The sequence below is a fragment of the Manacus candei genome, unplaced genomic scaffold (assembly GCF_025592945.1).
Source record: "Manacus candei isolate 608988 ecotype Guabito, Panama unplaced genomic scaffold, ASM2559294v1 h1tg000233l, whole genome shotgun sequence".
NCBI classification, from domain to species: Eukaryota; Metazoa; Chordata; class Aves; order Passeriformes; family Pipridae; genus Manacus; species Manacus candei.
The window spans coordinates 121,468-135,898 of record NW_026138281.1 but is presented as its reverse complement, the minus strand read 5'-3'; the positions used below and the strand labels follow the sequence as shown (position 1 = coordinate 135,898).

Sequence of the window (14,431 nt, the reverse complement as noted above, 5' to 3'; positions counted from 1 at the left end):
GGGAGAGGGAGGATGAGGAAGGCAGAAGGATTCAGGAGCCCCAGAACTGGGGGATGATGACGAGGAGGATCCTGTTGTTCCCTCAGGCTGGGCACGGGGAGGGAGGATGAGGAAGGCACAAACCCCGGGGTTCAGCAGCCCCAGAGGATGAGGAGGATTCATCATTCCCTCGCGCTGGGGAGGGAGGATGAGGAAGGCGAGGATCAAAGTGGGGAGGGGGCTCAGGGTCCTCCCGGTTCCGCCTCCCCGCAGTGGCCCCGCGGTGCCGCTCCCAGTCGCTCCCAGTTCTCCCAGCAGGGACCTGGCGGAATTCCCGCGGAACCCGAGTGCGAAACGTGGCCGGAGATAAACCCGGGAGGGTAAAAATAACCCCGACTCCGGTTCCAGCCCCTCCGAGCCCCGGGAGCGGCTCCGGGATCGATCCCGGGGGCCCTGGGAGCCAAGGAGTGTTTTGGGACTGGGGGGGCTGTCGGCATTCCTCTGCCCCCCATCCCGGGATTGGCTCCGGGAGGGTCCCGGCGGGGTTTGGAGTGGGCAGGGACGGCCATTCCCGGCAATTTCTGCCCCGCCCTCCGCAGGAACGGGAGGTCAGTGCCCGGTGGGTCCTCGCAGGTGACAAGTGACCCTCGCCCAGGTGCCGCGGGGGTGGCACCTCTCCAGGCGCTCATCCCGTCCCCAAAGTGCTGATGGGGAGCTGCTCCCGTCCCTCCCCCCGCCCGTGGACGGTGCTCCGGGGGTATCCCGGATTTCGGGATCCCATCCAGCCCTCCCCGGAGTTCACGGAGCGTTTCCCTCCCTCCTTCCCTCCCGTCCCTGCCCCGCCCCAGCGCCGCTCCCACCTCCGCTCCCCGGGCAGCGCTTCCCCGTCGCCCACTCGGAGCTCCCGATCCCTTCCCAGCCTTGGCCGCAGTCCCGGGGCCGTGGGAGCGGGATGAGCCCGGCCCCACTTGCCCTCTCCGTGCGGGGGGGGATCAGCCCCGCGGCCCCCCCGGAGCCACCGGCAGCCGCCGGGATGAGGCTGCGGGTTCAGGGAGCTCGGAGCTCCCGTCCCAGTCAGAATCAGAGCGAAGGGAATCTCCCAACAAGGAGTTTTCTCCTCCTGATCCCTGACTCTGACCCCCCCCCCGGCCATGAGAACGCTCGTGCTCCATGTGCACATCCCTCCACTTTTTGGGACGCTTGTCCCAGAAAGAACCCCCTGGAGATGGGACAGAGGGGACAGAGGGGATGGAGGCTCCGTGTGCCGGGGTGCTGAGGCGGGACGAGGTCACAGGACAGTTTTGGGCTTGGAAATCCCCATCCCAAAGGATCCCTGGGTGCTAATCAGGAGCAGCTGCTGCCTCCAGCACATCTCCAGGAGTGGGGGGAGCCCCAAGGGTCCATCCCAGAGCTCAGGTTCGGCTCATTTTGAGGGAAGACAACCTGGATTTGGAGCCTTGGGAGCTCATTCCTCCAAGGTTTGGGTTGTTACTCCCCAGAGCAGATTTTGGGGTCTCCTCTGTGCCATCACCATCCAGAATCCTGGTTTATCCATCTTCCTGATGTCCTTCCTGGTTATCCAGCAGATCCTCCTCCCTGGGGAGCCCCCCGAGGGGCAGGAGGCCAAGCAGCCCCCTGGGAATGGGTCTATTCCCGTCCTCTGCTCCCAGGCTGTTCCCACGTCCGGGAAGGGATTTGGGCTGGAAAGTGGGAAGAATGGGGGGTGTCTGGGAGGGGAAAATGGGGGGCATGGACCCTCCTGGGCCTGCTCTGGTGCCCCCCAAAGGTGGGGAGGAGGAGCTGGGGGTGCTTGCAGCGGTGCTGGAGCTCATTCACACGGCCCTGGCAGCTCCCAAATATCTCCTAAGGCCTTTGGAGAGCGGATAAAAATAGCCGGGGAGCTGGAAAATATGACAAAGCCCCCAGTCCCCCCCAAAAACGGCCGTGGGGGGCCTGGGGCCAAGCTGGGGTCACAGCTGCTCCCAGGGGTCCCAGCACCGCTGACCCCCCATGTCCTGAACACTCCTGGGGGGCCTGGCACTGCTCACCCCCTGTGTCCCCCCAGGAGCCCCCACGGGCACCGGCCCCTTCAGAGTGGGGGTGTGGGGCCTCTCCTCCTGTTTTTGGGGTTCAGGGGGTTCCTCCTCTCCCAGCCCAAGGATGGAGGTGAGAGGGGACCTCAGAGGGGCTGTCCTGTCCCCCTTCCTCTGCTGTGTCCCCCAGTACTGGGATATCACTGCAGGCAGCAGGGTACCAGAGTTTTGGGGTCCCTCCTGCCCACCCAACCCTCTACTGCCCAGCAATGAGCAGTGATTTGGGGCTGGGGGACACCAGGGGGGTCCCCAGTGCCCCTGGGACTCTGTCGGGGGGGAGGTCACTGGGTACCCCCATTGGACCCCTGATGACAGAGTGTGGGGTGCAGGGGCTATGGGTGCGGCCCTGTGCTGTGGGGTTCAGTCTGTCCCATGGGTGCAGTCAGTCCCACATGGGTGCAGTCTGTCCCACATGGGGTTCAGTCAGTCCCATATGGGTGCAGTCAGTCCCACATGGGTGCAGTCAGTCCCATATCGGTTCAGTCAGTCCCATATGGGTGCAGCACCTGCCATACAGAGCAGTCCCCTCCACACGTGCCGCGATGCTCAGCCCCATCCCGGGGTGGGACTCCCGGGGGATTCCCCTGCGCGGGCGGGCGGGGCCGGGGCCGAGCCCCCTCCCCGGGACAGCCCGGGCTCCTCCCGCGGGCGGCGGAGCGGCGGGGCCGGGGCGCGGCGGCGGCGGGATGGAGGGTCCCCGGGGCCGCTCCCGGGGCCGGGGCCGGTGGCTGCCCTGGGTCGCCCTGCGGCTGCTCGCGGTCGCCGCCTTCAACCTGGACGGCAGCAGCCCCGTGCTGAAGGACGGCGAGCGGGGCAGCCTCTTCGGGGCCGCCGTGGCACTGCACCGGCAGCTTAGCCCCGAACCGGCGGGCTGGTGAGTGCGGGGGGCGACCCCCGGGGAAGGGGGTGACCGGAGACCTGGGGTGGGGGCACCCGACCCCGGGACTGGGGGGGACCGTAAGTCCCGGGACTGGGGGGGATCTGGAGCCCCGGGACTGGGGGGCTAAAGCAGGACCGGGAGTCCCGGCTCTGGGAGGGGACCTGGGCTGGAGGAGCCCAGGAGCCCCGGGAATGGGAAGGGAAGGAGCCCCGGGGCGGGAGGAACCGGAGACCGGGGCTGGGGTCCTCGGGATTCGCGGGGAGTTCGACCCACCCACCCACCCGCGCTGCAGCTCCGAGGGGACGGGGACAGGGACAGGCGCGGAGTCGCCGCCTGCGCGGCCCGGGATTATTCAGCATTAACCGCGGACGGGGATTGGGGGGGGTGTTGGGGGGGTTCGGGGGTCCATCGCTGCATCCCCGGGGTGCTCGTGTGGAGGGACCCCCCCGGCTGGGCCCCCCGGGCCGTGACCGCCGCTTCCCCCGCGGCCGCTGCGGCGAACGCCCACCCGCGGCTGCCGAGACCCCCGCCACGGCCCCGTGTCCCCTGTCCCCGTGTTCCCCAACCCCCGTGCCCTCGTGTCCCCCAACCCCCCTGTCCCCGTGTCCCACAGCCCGCGGGGCTCCCCGTGTCCCCCCATGTCCCCCTGGCCGCCCCCGGGCTCCTGCCGGGGGTCTCAGCGCCGGAGAGCCCCTGAGCGGGCAGGTCTCTGGGCAGTGTCACCATCGTGTGCCCCCTTGGAGCCCCCCATTCCCGTCCGTCCCCGTGCCCCCGGTGGCGCCGTTGTCACCGTTGTCACCGTTGTCACCCGACTCCCTCCCGCGCCACGCTCTTGGCGCCGAGGGCGGTTTTTGGCTCCCGGTGGCCGCTGCGGGTGTTTGCGGAGCCGCGCTGGGCTCGGTCCCACCGGCCCCGCACCCGCAGTCCCCGCCCGTCCTCCCGGTGCCCCCCGGTCCCCTCGCAGGGTGCCCTGGCCTGGCTCCGGGGGGCACCCGGTGCCTCCCTGTGCCTCCCTCCTTTTTTGGGCATGTTGCTGCGGGGTTATTTTGAGTGAATTCCAGTTTATTTTTACCGGCTCTGCCTCTCTGCCACCCCCCGGGGCTCGGCTGTGTCCCCAGGCCACCAACACCCCCGGGGCGGGCGGGCCGGGGGTGGCCGCAGGTGCCCCGTGGCCACCGAGGAGCCCCCGGTGGCACCGGACTTGTCCCGCGGAGTGTGACCCCTCGAGGACCCCGGGGTGGGGGTCAGGGTGCCCCCAACGCTGCTGTCCCGGGTGGGGCAGTCGGGGAGCGTGGGGGGGTCCGAGTGCGCGTCCCCCCCGCACCCGCCCGTGCACTGAGCTGCGGCCGAGCCCTGGGAACGGTGCCGGGGCAGCAGCTGCTCGGCCGGGCTGGCACCGCCCGGGCACGGGGACATCGGTGTGGGCGTGTGGCAGCTCCGGGGGGGCTCTGGGCACCTGACGGGGGTCTGTGCCCTGCCAGGCTGCTGGTGGGGGCCCCCCAGGCGCAGGCACTGCCCAGCCAAGGTGCCAACCGGACAGGGGGGCTCTTCGCCTGCCCGCTGACCCCCGAGCTCTCCGACTGCTGGCGGGTGCCCATCGATGAGGGAGGTGAGCTGCGCTCCCCGGGGGGGTGCAGGGGGTCCTGGGGGGCTTCCTGGCGGGGCTGACCCTGCCCCCTGTGCCCACAGTGGACCCGCAGCGGGAGAGCAAAGAGAACCAGTGGCTGGGGGTGAGCGTGAAGAGCCAAGGAGCCGGAGGGAAGATCGTGGTGGGTGCCGGGGCGGGAGGCGGGGGGCACCGGCACCCCTAGGGGAGGGGGCCCGGCACTCCGTGACACCTCTGGGTGCCCCCAGACCTGTGCCCACCGGTACGAGGTGCGGCACCGGGTGCGGCAGCCGCTGGAGACGCGGGACGTGATCGGGAGGTGCTTCGTGCTGAGCCAGGACCTGCGGGTGCGGGACGAGCTGGACGGCGGCGAATGGAAGTTCTGCGAGGGGCGGCCCCAGGGCCACGAGCGCTTTGGCACCTGCCAGCAGGGCCTGGCGGCCGCGTTCAGCCCCGACCGCCGCTACGTCTTGCTCGGGGCCCCCGGCACCTACAACTGGAAGGGTGAGGAGGGCCGGGAACCCCCCGGAGGGGCGAGGGGCTGCCCAGGAGAGGGGGTGTGAGGTGTGGGTGGGTGGGTGTTCCTGCTCGGAGCCCCCGGCATGTGCAACTGGAAGGGTGAGGGGGCAGCCCAGGCCCCCCGTCAAGGGGCGAGGGGCTGCCCGTGTGAGGGGCTGGGGGTGGGCTGGGGGTGGATGTTCCTGCTTTGGGCCCCCAGCACCTACAACTGGAAGGGTGAGGAGTTGGCCCGGAGGGGGTGTGGGGGTGTGAGTGCAACCCCTGCCTGGGCAGGTGGGCCGGGTGTGCACATACGTGTGCAGGTGACCCTGCACGTGGAGCAGCTCAACCAGAGCCCCCCGGAGCATGAGGGATCCCTGGGGGTCCCCCTGGAGTCCCTGAGGGTCCCCCTGGTGTCCCCTGCCCAGCCCCCTCACCCCGGGCTCCCCCAGGGACCCTGAGCATGGAGCATCTCAACCAGAACTCGCCGGTGCTGAAGGGTCCCTGGGGGTCCCAGTGGTGTTCCCGGGGGTCCCCGTGGTGGTCCCCGTGGTGTCTCCCCTCACCCCGGCCCCCGCAGGGACCCTGCGCGTGGAGCAGCTCAACCAGAGCTCTCTGGACCTGCTGCGCCCGGACGCCGGTCCCTTCGAAGCGGGGGGGGAGAAGGACCAGGACCCCTCGCTCATCCCCGTGCCCGCCAACAGCTACTTCGGTACGGGGGGGCCCGGCCCGGGGGTCCCCCCCGGCTGCCGCGGCCCCTGCGCCCCCCCCCCCGTGCCCGCCGTGACACCCACCCCCCACCCCCAGGGCTGCTCTTTGTGACAAACATTGAGAGCGCTGCCCCCGACCAGAGGGTCTTCCGGACCCCCCAGCCCGGCGAGAGGGTCCCCGGCGCCGCCCCAGACGTGGCCCACAATAGCTACATGGGTTCGTGTGTGCCACGGCTGTGCCACGCGTGTGCCATGTGTGTGCCATATGTGTGCCGTGTGTGCCCTCCCTGCAGCCTGTCCTGTGCCGTGTCACCCATGTCACCTGTGGGGACAGACCCAGGCTCTGAGGGGCCCTGTGGGAGCCTGTGTGCACACACGTGTCACCGTGCACATACGTGTGCCTGTACAGACATGTCCCCTTTATCACATGTCCCCATGCACGCGTGTCATTCTGGACATGTGTCCCCCCAAACACACACACGTCCCCCCAGCACACATTTGTCCCCAGTCCTGGGGATCCCCCTGTCCCCCCTCACATCCATGTCCCCAAACATGCCTCTCTCTCTCTCTCTCTGTACACACGTCCCCCCTGTGCCCCCCCGCACACGCAGCCGTGCACATGTGTGGCCACAGCCCCCCCTGCACGCCCCCACCCCTCCTGTGTCCATCCCCCAGACCTCCCACCCCTGTCCCCTCCCATTCCTTGTCCCTGCAGCCCTGTCCCCCCAATTCCCGTGTCCCCAATCCCTGTTCCCCCATTCCTGTCCCCCCAATTCCCGTGTCCCCAATCCCTGTTCCCCCATTCCTGTCCCCCCAATTCCCGTGTCCCCAATCCCTGTTCCCCCATTCCTATCCACCCAATTCCCGTGTCCCCAGTCCCTGTTCCCCCATTCCTGTCCCCCCCCCTCCATCCTGTGTCCCGTCGCTGTGCCCGGGCTGTGTTGGGGGCACTGCCAGGCTGGGGGAGGGTGGACAGAGCTTGAGGGGGGGGCACAGAGCCCTGGGGGGGATCCCCGAGCCTGGCATGGCCCCCAGCACCCCCTGTCCCCCCGCTTGTCCCCCTGGAGATGTTTCTGCATGGGGGGGGTGCACGGTTTTGGGGGGGCCGCTGAAGCCTGGCTGGGGGCACGGGGGGCTGCGGGGGGGCTCAGGTGGCTGTGGGGGCTGCAGGGGCTGCACTCTGCAATAGCTGCATGTGGGGAAGGGGCTCCCCCGCTCTCTCAGCCCAAAATCTGCTGCTCTGGTCCCAAAATCTGCCCTTTTTTCCCCCAAACCTTCCCTTCTGGCAATGCCGGGGGGCTGCTCGTCGCTCCCCCCGCACCCCCAAAAGGCTCAGCCCCCTACCCAAATTGGTGAGACCCCAAATCCTGCCCTCCCCAGAGAAGAAAAGCAGGGACACTGAGGCACATGGGCCCCCCATTCCCACGGGGGAATCCCCCCATTCCCACGGGGATCCCAGAGGGGTCGAGCAGAGAGAGAGGGTGGGACGGACGGACGGATGGACGGACGGACAGCGCGGGCATTGCGGGGGCCGGGTGGGCACCGACCCTCTCCCCCGCTCCCCGCAGGGTTCTCGGTGGACTCGGGCGCGGGGCTGACGCGCCGGGGGGGGCTCAGCTTTGTCACCGGCGCCCCCCGCGCCAACCACACCGGGGCTGTCGTGATCCTGCGCCGCGACAGCGCCAACCGCCTGGTGCCCGAGGCGGTGCTGCCCGGGCCGCAGCTCAGCTCGGCCTTCGGGCACGCCCTGGCCGTGCTCGACCTCAACAGCGACGGGTGAGCGCGGGGGACCCCCGGGAGACCCCCCCGGGCAGAGTCCAACCCCTGTCCCTCCACCCCCGAGGGCCCCCGGGCTGAGGACCCCACCCGTTCCCAAGGACCCCTCAATCCCTGGGATTCCCCGACCCCCGGGACTCATCCTTGAGCATCCCCCCCGATCCCCAAGGACCCCCAATCCCTGAATCCCCCAAAATCCCAGTGCCGTGTCTGGGGGCACCGAGACACTTTGGGGGTCACCCGGGAGGTGACAGACCCGTGTTCCCTCAGGTGGATGGACCTGGTGGTGGGGGCCCCCCACTTCTTTGAGCGCCAGGAGGAGATCGGGGGGGCTGTTTATGTTTACATCAACTCCGGGGGGCTCTGGGACGCTGTGACCCCCCTGAGGCTCAACGGCACCCGGGGGTCCATGTTCGGCACCGCCCTGAGCACGGCCGGGGACCTCAACCATGATGGCTTTGAGGGTGAGGGGGTTTGGGGGACATTTGGGGGAGTTTTGGGGTCCCCAGGGGCTGAGGATGGTGGAACTGGGGACTTTGACTGTGATGGATTTGAGGATGAGGGGTTTGGGGGAATTTGGGGTCCCCAGGGGCTGGGGGTGGTGCCATTGTGGAACACAAACAGGACGGTTTTGATGGTGAGGGATTTGGGGGGCTCTGGATACCCCAAAAACTGGGGATGGTGGCCCCAGGACCTCAACCATGGCAGATTTGAGGGTTTGGGGTTCGGGGGGTGGGGTTGGGGTCTCCAAGGGCTGGGGATGGTGGCACTGGGGGCTGTCCCCCCCGAGAGGGTCCCGGGAGGGCTCTGTGCCCCCTCCAGCTGCCGTTGCCCCCCCAGACCTGGCCGTGGGAGCCCCTTTCGACGGCGCCGGCAAAGTGTTCATTTACCACGGGAGCGCCCTGGGCATCGTGGCCAGGCCGGCCCAGGTGAGGGGGGGACGGTGGGGAGGGGGCTGTCCCGGCAGGGCCCCCGCGGGGTCCCCCGTCACCTACTGGTGTCCCCAGGTCCTGGACGGGGAGGCCGTGGGGGTCCCGACCTTCGGGTATTCCCTGTCGGGGGGGCTGGACGTGGATGGGAACCTGTACCCCGACCTGCTGGTGGGATCCCTGTCCGACACCGTGGTACTCTACAGGTGAGACCCCATCCCTGGGACCCCTGGGACCACCTCTGGGAGCCCCCGGCCCTGAGGACCCCCGAGACTGAGCATGCCCCCCAGTTCCCAAGGATCTCAATTCTTTGGAGCTCCCCATCTCCCAGGACCCCCATTCCTGAGGAGTCCCCAACCCTGCACTGCCCCCACCTCCAGAGACCCTCCCAGTCCCAAGGATTGGATCCCCAAGGACCCCCCACATCCCTGGGCATCCCCCCCTCCCTGAGAACCCTCCATCCATGAGGACCCCCACCCCTAAGGACCCCCGTCCCAGGGCTCCCTCAACCCCTCCCAGAGCATCCCCCGCCCTGGGGGTCCCTGCAGAGCTGGGGGTGCCCTCAGGAGGGGGGGCCCGCTCTGGGATCCCGTTTGCCCCCGGCAGGGCCCGCCCGGTGGTCCACGTGTCCCGGAACGTGTCACTGCTGCCCCCCACCATCGACCTGGAGCAGAGCAACTGCCGCCACTGGGAGGGCGTCTGGTGGGTGTCCCTGAGCCCCCCTGCACCCCCCCCGGGCATGGGCCCAGGGGGCCGCTGCCCCCCGTCTGACCCCGTGCCCCCCCAGCGTGGAGGTCCGAGCCTGTTTCAGCTACACGGCCAGTCCTGCGAGCTACAGCCCCCGCCTCGGTGAGACCCCCCAAGGGACCCCGGCCCCAGGAGCGTCCCAGCCCCAAGGGTCCCCAGCCCCGAGGGTCCCCAATCCCTGCTGCCTCCCCTCCCTGAGGCCGCCCCTCCCTGTGTCCCCAGAGCTGGAGTTCGTGCTGGACGTGGACACCGAGCGCCGGCGCCGTGGCCAAGCCCCCCGGGGGTCGTTCCTGGGCCGTGGCCCCGCGGACCCCGAGCACCAGCTCTCCGGGACCCTGGAGCTGCCCCGGCAGCACAGCCGGGCCTGTGTCACCCCCACCTTCCAGCTGCACGTGGGTGCTCGGCCTCAGCCCCATCCTCATCCTCAGCATCCCCATCCTTGTCCCCCTCCTCAATCCCACCCCCACGGCCCCCTCCAGCTGTGCCAACACCTCCCAGGTCCCTGAGTGACCCCTGACCTTCCTCCCTCTGTCCTCCTCCTCCTCCTCTTTGTGTCCCTCCAGGACGGGATCCGGGACAAGCTGCGGCCCATCGTTGTCACCTTGGCCTATGGGATCCGGGGGCCTGGGGGGCACCGGGGGGGGCGGGGGGCTGTGCTGCCCCCCCTTTCCCCCGCGCTCAGCCCCCACCAGCCCAGCACCCACCGCGCCGAGGTGGGCACTGCCAGGGACCACCGGCCTGGGGGGCCTGTCCCTCCCAGGAGTACCTGGGGTGTCACCCCTGTCCCACCTGGGGGCCACCCCTGTCCCACCTGGGGGCCACCTGGAGAGTCCCCCAGTCCAACCTGGGGGTTACCTGCAGTGTCCCCCCCATATCCCAGGGAGTGCCCTGTTCTACTCGGGGGTCACCTGCACTGTCCCCCGTGTCCCCAGGGACACCCCATTCCACCCGGAGCCCCCCCCCGCAGTGTCCCCCCAGTCCCTGGGGTTGCCCCGTCCCCCCGGAGCCCCCCTGAGTGCCCCCCCGTGCCCCCCCAGGTGCATTTCCTGCGCCAGGGCTGCGGGGATGACAAGATCTGCCAGAGCAACCTCCAGCTGCACTTCCAGTTCTGCGCCCGCCGCGGTGACAGCGAGTTCCTGCCCCTGCCCAGGTGGGGGGCCGGGGGGCAGTGCCCACCCTGGGGGGCCGGGGGTGTGGGGCGGATGGTCCTGGGGGTGTGGGATGGTCCTGGGGGTCTGGGGTGGGTGGGATAGTCCCGGAGGTGTGGGACAGTGGCTGTGCCCCTGCAGGGCCGAGGATGGCACTGCCATCTTCGCCATGAGTGACCAGAAGGACGTGGCCCTGGAGGTCCTGGTGACCAACGAGCCGTCGGACCCGGCGGAGCCGCAGCGGGATGGGGACGATGCCCACCAGGCCCAGCTCACGGCCACTCTCCCCCCGGAGCTGCCCTACGCGGCCCTGCGGCCCGACGAGGGCGGGGGGCTCGGGGTGAGGGGCCGGGGGGGCGGAGGAGGGGGGTGTAGGGTGGGGAGGGGGCTGGGGGTGCGGCGGGCCGGGGGTGCCCGCAGGGGGGGGTCTCAGCCCCCTGGGGTGTGGGCTGTGATGGTCCTGGGGGTGTGGCGGGCCGGGGGTGCCCGCAGGGGGGGGCTCAGTCCTGTGCCCCCCAGGACAAGCCCGTGCTGTGCCTCGCCAACCAGAACGGCTCCCAGGTGGAGTGTGAGCTGGGGAACCCCCTGAAACGCGGAGCACAGGTGGGTGCAGCCCCCTCCCCAATCCCTTGCCCCCCCCGCCCCCTGGCCCGGCCCCAGCGCTCCCCCCTGTGCCCCCCCTGTGCCCCAGGTGCGGTTCTTCCTCATCCTCGGCACCTCGGGAATAACCATCCACACCTCGGACCTGGCGGTGGAGCTCGCGCTGTCCACGTGAGCGGGGGCGGGGGTGGAGACCCCCGGGGTTTGGGGTGGAGACCCCCGGGGTTTGGGGGTGAAGACCCCCGGGGGGGTGTGGAGACCCCTGGAGGGGTGTGGAGACCCCCGGGGGGGGTGTGGTGGAGCCCCGGGGGGGGTGTGGTGGAGCCCCGGGGGGTTTGGAGACCAGAGACCTGGGGGGTCTGGGGGCTGGAGCACCCAGGATTTAGGGCACGGAGGGCCCAGGATTTGGGGTGAAGCCGTGGGGGCTTTGGGGGTTGGATCCACAGGGTTGGGGGAGTTCAGCCCCCCGCGCTGGGCTCTGGGCACGGCACGGGGGGAGTTTGGGTGCTGCCCCCCCGACCCCCCGACCCCTCCCCAGGATCAGCGAACAGCCGGGGCTGGAGCCGGTGGTCGCTCGTGCCCGGGTGGTCCTCGAGCTGCCCCTCTCCGTGACGGGGTAAGTGGGGTTCGGGACCACCCCCGGACCCCCCCGGGACCCCCTCCGGGACCCCCTTGACCCCTGTCTGTCCCCCCCCCAGAGTGGCCGTGCCCCCCCGGCTGTTTTTCGGGGGGGAGGTGCGGGGGGAGAGCGCCGTGCGCAGGGAGAGCCAGGTGGGCAGCGCCGTCAGCTTCGAGGTCACGGTGAGTCCCCCGCCGGGACCCCACGGGAGAGCCGGGAGTGGGGCGGGGGGTGTCTGTGGGCTGGGGGGGTTCATGTGGGGGCATTTATGGGGTGGGGGGTATTTGTGGAGCGGGGGGTCCGTGTGGGTGGATCATTTTGGAATGGGGGTTTTTTTGGGGGGGTGTCCATGTGGGGGTGCCTTTGGGGTGGGGGGCCCATGGGGGGCATTTATGAGGTGGGGGGTGTTTTGGGGTCTGGGGGGGTCCATGTGAGTGGCATTGACGGGGTGGAGGGTGTTTGTGGGATGGGTGGCACTCATGGGGTGGGGGTCTCGTGCTCCCTCCAGGTGTCCCACAGGGGACAGGCGCTGAAGACTCTGGGCTCTGCCTTCCTCACCCTGCACTGGCCCCACGAGCTGCCCAACGGAAAGTGGCTCCTGTACCCCCTGAGCCTGGAACTGGGCACCCCCCCCGTGCCCTGCAGCCCCTCTGCCAACCCCCTGCGCCTCGCCCTGGTACGGCCACGGGGCTGGGGGTGTCTGGGGGGGCTTGGGGGTGCCTGGGGGTGCCTGGGGGGTGCCAATAGGGGTGCCCAGGGGCAGCCAAGGGGTGCTCAGGAGTGCCCGAGGGTGCCTTGGGAGTGTCCAGAGGTGTCTGGGGGTCTCTGGGGGTGCCCAGGTGTGCCCGAGGGTCGCTGCTGCCCCCCTTTTACTCCCCTTCAGGAGCCACTGGGACAGGGTGACCCCCCCCAGGCATCCCCCCCCCGGTCCTGGTGGGTCCCAGCGCCCTCAGAGAGGAGGAGGAACGTGACACTGGTGAGTGGGGGAACACCCGCTTTGGGGGGCCCTGCTCGGGGGAGTCCTGCTTTGGGGGGGCCTGTTCAATGGGGGGGCACTCTGGGGATGCCCTTCCTGGAGTGCCCCTATTCCAGCACGCACAGTCCAGCACGCACACCCTGTTCCCAGGGTGCCCCTGCTCTGGCACATGCAGTCCTGGGGTCCTGTTTCAGGCTGCAGTGTGAGAAGCCCCCTTCCCCCATTCCCGGGGTCTTCCCCCATTCCTGGGGTCTCCCCCCATTCCCGATGTCCCGTCCCCCCAGGACTGTGCCCGGGGCACTGCCCGCTGCCGCCCGTTCCTGTGCCCGCTGCCCACCCTGGAGCGCTCGGAGCTGCGGGCGCGGGGCCGCCTCTGGAACGGCACCTTCCTGGAGGTACCGGGGCTGAGGGGAGCAGGGGGCAGCGATGGGTGGGAGGGGGGCTCAGCCCGGCCCAGACTCCCCCTGTTCCCACCAGGAATTCCTGGATGTCTCCTCGCTGGAGCTGATCGTCCGTGCCGAGGTTTCCGTCACCTCCCCCAGCAAGAACCTGGTGCTCAAGGATGCGGCCACGCAGGTCTGACCCCTGCCCCTACCCCCCTGGAGCCCACTCACTCCCCCAGACTCCTCTGACCCCCCCCTGCCCCCCCAGATGTTGGTGTCCATCCACCTGGACCCGGGGGTGGCGGTGGCGGGGGTCCCGTGGTGGGTGGTCCCGCTGGCGGTGCTGCTCGGGATCCTCCTCCTGGCCCTGCTGGTCCTCGGGCTCTGGAAGGTGAGGGACGGATCCCCCTGACCCCCCCGGTGCCCGTGACCCATCCCCCTGTCCCCTGACCTGTCCCCTGGTGCCCCAGGTGGGGTTTTTCCGCCGTGCCCGCCGTGCCCCCCCGGCCGTGCCGCAGTACCACGCCGTGCGGATCCCGCGGGAGCAGCGGCAGCACCTCCTCGAGGGCAGGACGGGCACGATCCAGAGGCAGGAATGGGCCGCCAGCCCCGCCGAGCCCCCGGACGGACGCGGGACCCCCAGCTCCGCATAGACCCCCCCACTGTGAAATGGGGGGTGGGCACAGGGGGCACAGACACGGGGTATGGGGTGTGGAACATGGGATATGGGATACAGATATGGGATACAGGACATGGGTATAGGATATGGGATATGGGACATGGACATGAGATATGGGATATGGGACATGGACACAGACATGGGATAAGGGACATGGACACAGGATATGAAACACGGAATATGGACATGGAACATGGATACTGGATATGGGACATAGGACATGGACATGGGATACGGGACATGGAACTCGGGATATGGAACATGGGACATGAAACATGGGACACAAACAGGGGACACAGGACATGGAACACGGGATTGTCCGCCCTGGCCGTGCTCTGGGGATGGCAGCAGGAACAGGGGACGTGGACATGGACACAGAGCCTGGGACATGGAACCTGGGACATGGGATTTCTCGCCCTGGCTGTGCCCTGGGAAGGTCCCAGTGAGGCACCGGCTGTGCTGGAGCACCTGGGAATGTTTGTCCTGGGATGGGGCCATCGGGCCCATGGGGCACTTTGGCCCCACAGGGTCAGTTTGGTTCCAGGGGTCACTTCAGCCCCACATGAAGGGTTTGGCCCCACACGGGGTCTCGACTGCCCGGGCTCAGCTCGGCCCCACAGCGACGTTCACCCTAATAAAAGGTGCTGTCCCCCCACCGGGCCTGAGTCCTTCACAGTCTGGGGACAGTCATGGGGTAGGGGTGGGGGTTGAACCCCTGAAACTGCCCCTGGTTCATTGGGGGAGTGGGGGGAGCCCCTAAAACGGCTCTTAAATTGGCCCCTGCGTTATTGGGGTGTTGGTGCGAACC

General features: G+C 69.4%; 1 protein-coding gene across 4 annotated transcripts; it reads left to right on the top strand.

The window, feature by feature from the left end:
• Window positions 1–2,599: 2,599 nt before the first annotated feature.
• Window positions 2,600–13,802, top strand: ITGA7 (integrin subunit alpha 7). Of its 4 annotated transcripts, XM_051774869.1 has the most exons (26): window positions 2,600–2,946; window positions 4,434–4,561; window positions 4,642–4,721; window positions 4,807–5,062; window positions 5,637–5,768; window positions 5,864–5,983; window positions 7,335–7,542; window positions 7,813–8,006; window positions 8,383–8,471; window positions 8,550–8,677; window positions 9,078–9,173; window positions 9,259–9,320; window positions 9,441–9,610; window positions 9,782–9,931; window positions 10,256–10,368; window positions 10,508–10,706; window positions 10,886–10,969; window positions 11,058–11,137; window positions 11,505–11,582; window positions 11,665–11,767; window positions 12,094–12,261; window positions 12,469–12,561; window positions 12,846–12,956; window positions 13,039–13,137; window positions 13,213–13,335; window positions 13,415–13,802. In XM_051774869.1, the coding sequence occupies exons 1-26, from the start codon at window positions 2,615–2,617 to the stop codon at window positions 13,595–13,597; spliced, it is 3,579 nt and encodes a 1,192-aa protein (XP_051630829.1). In that variant the 5' UTR covers window positions 2,600–2,614; the 3' UTR covers window positions 13,598–13,802. The 4 variants fall into 4 exon arrangements, with proteins under 4 accessions (XP_051630829.1, XP_051630827.1, XP_051630826.1 ...); XM_051774867.1 differs by lacking the exon at window positions 5,864–5,983 and having other exon boundaries at window positions 4,642–4,682; XM_051774866.1 differs by lacking the exon at window positions 5,637–5,768.
• Window positions 13,803–14,431: the final 629 nt, after the last annotated feature.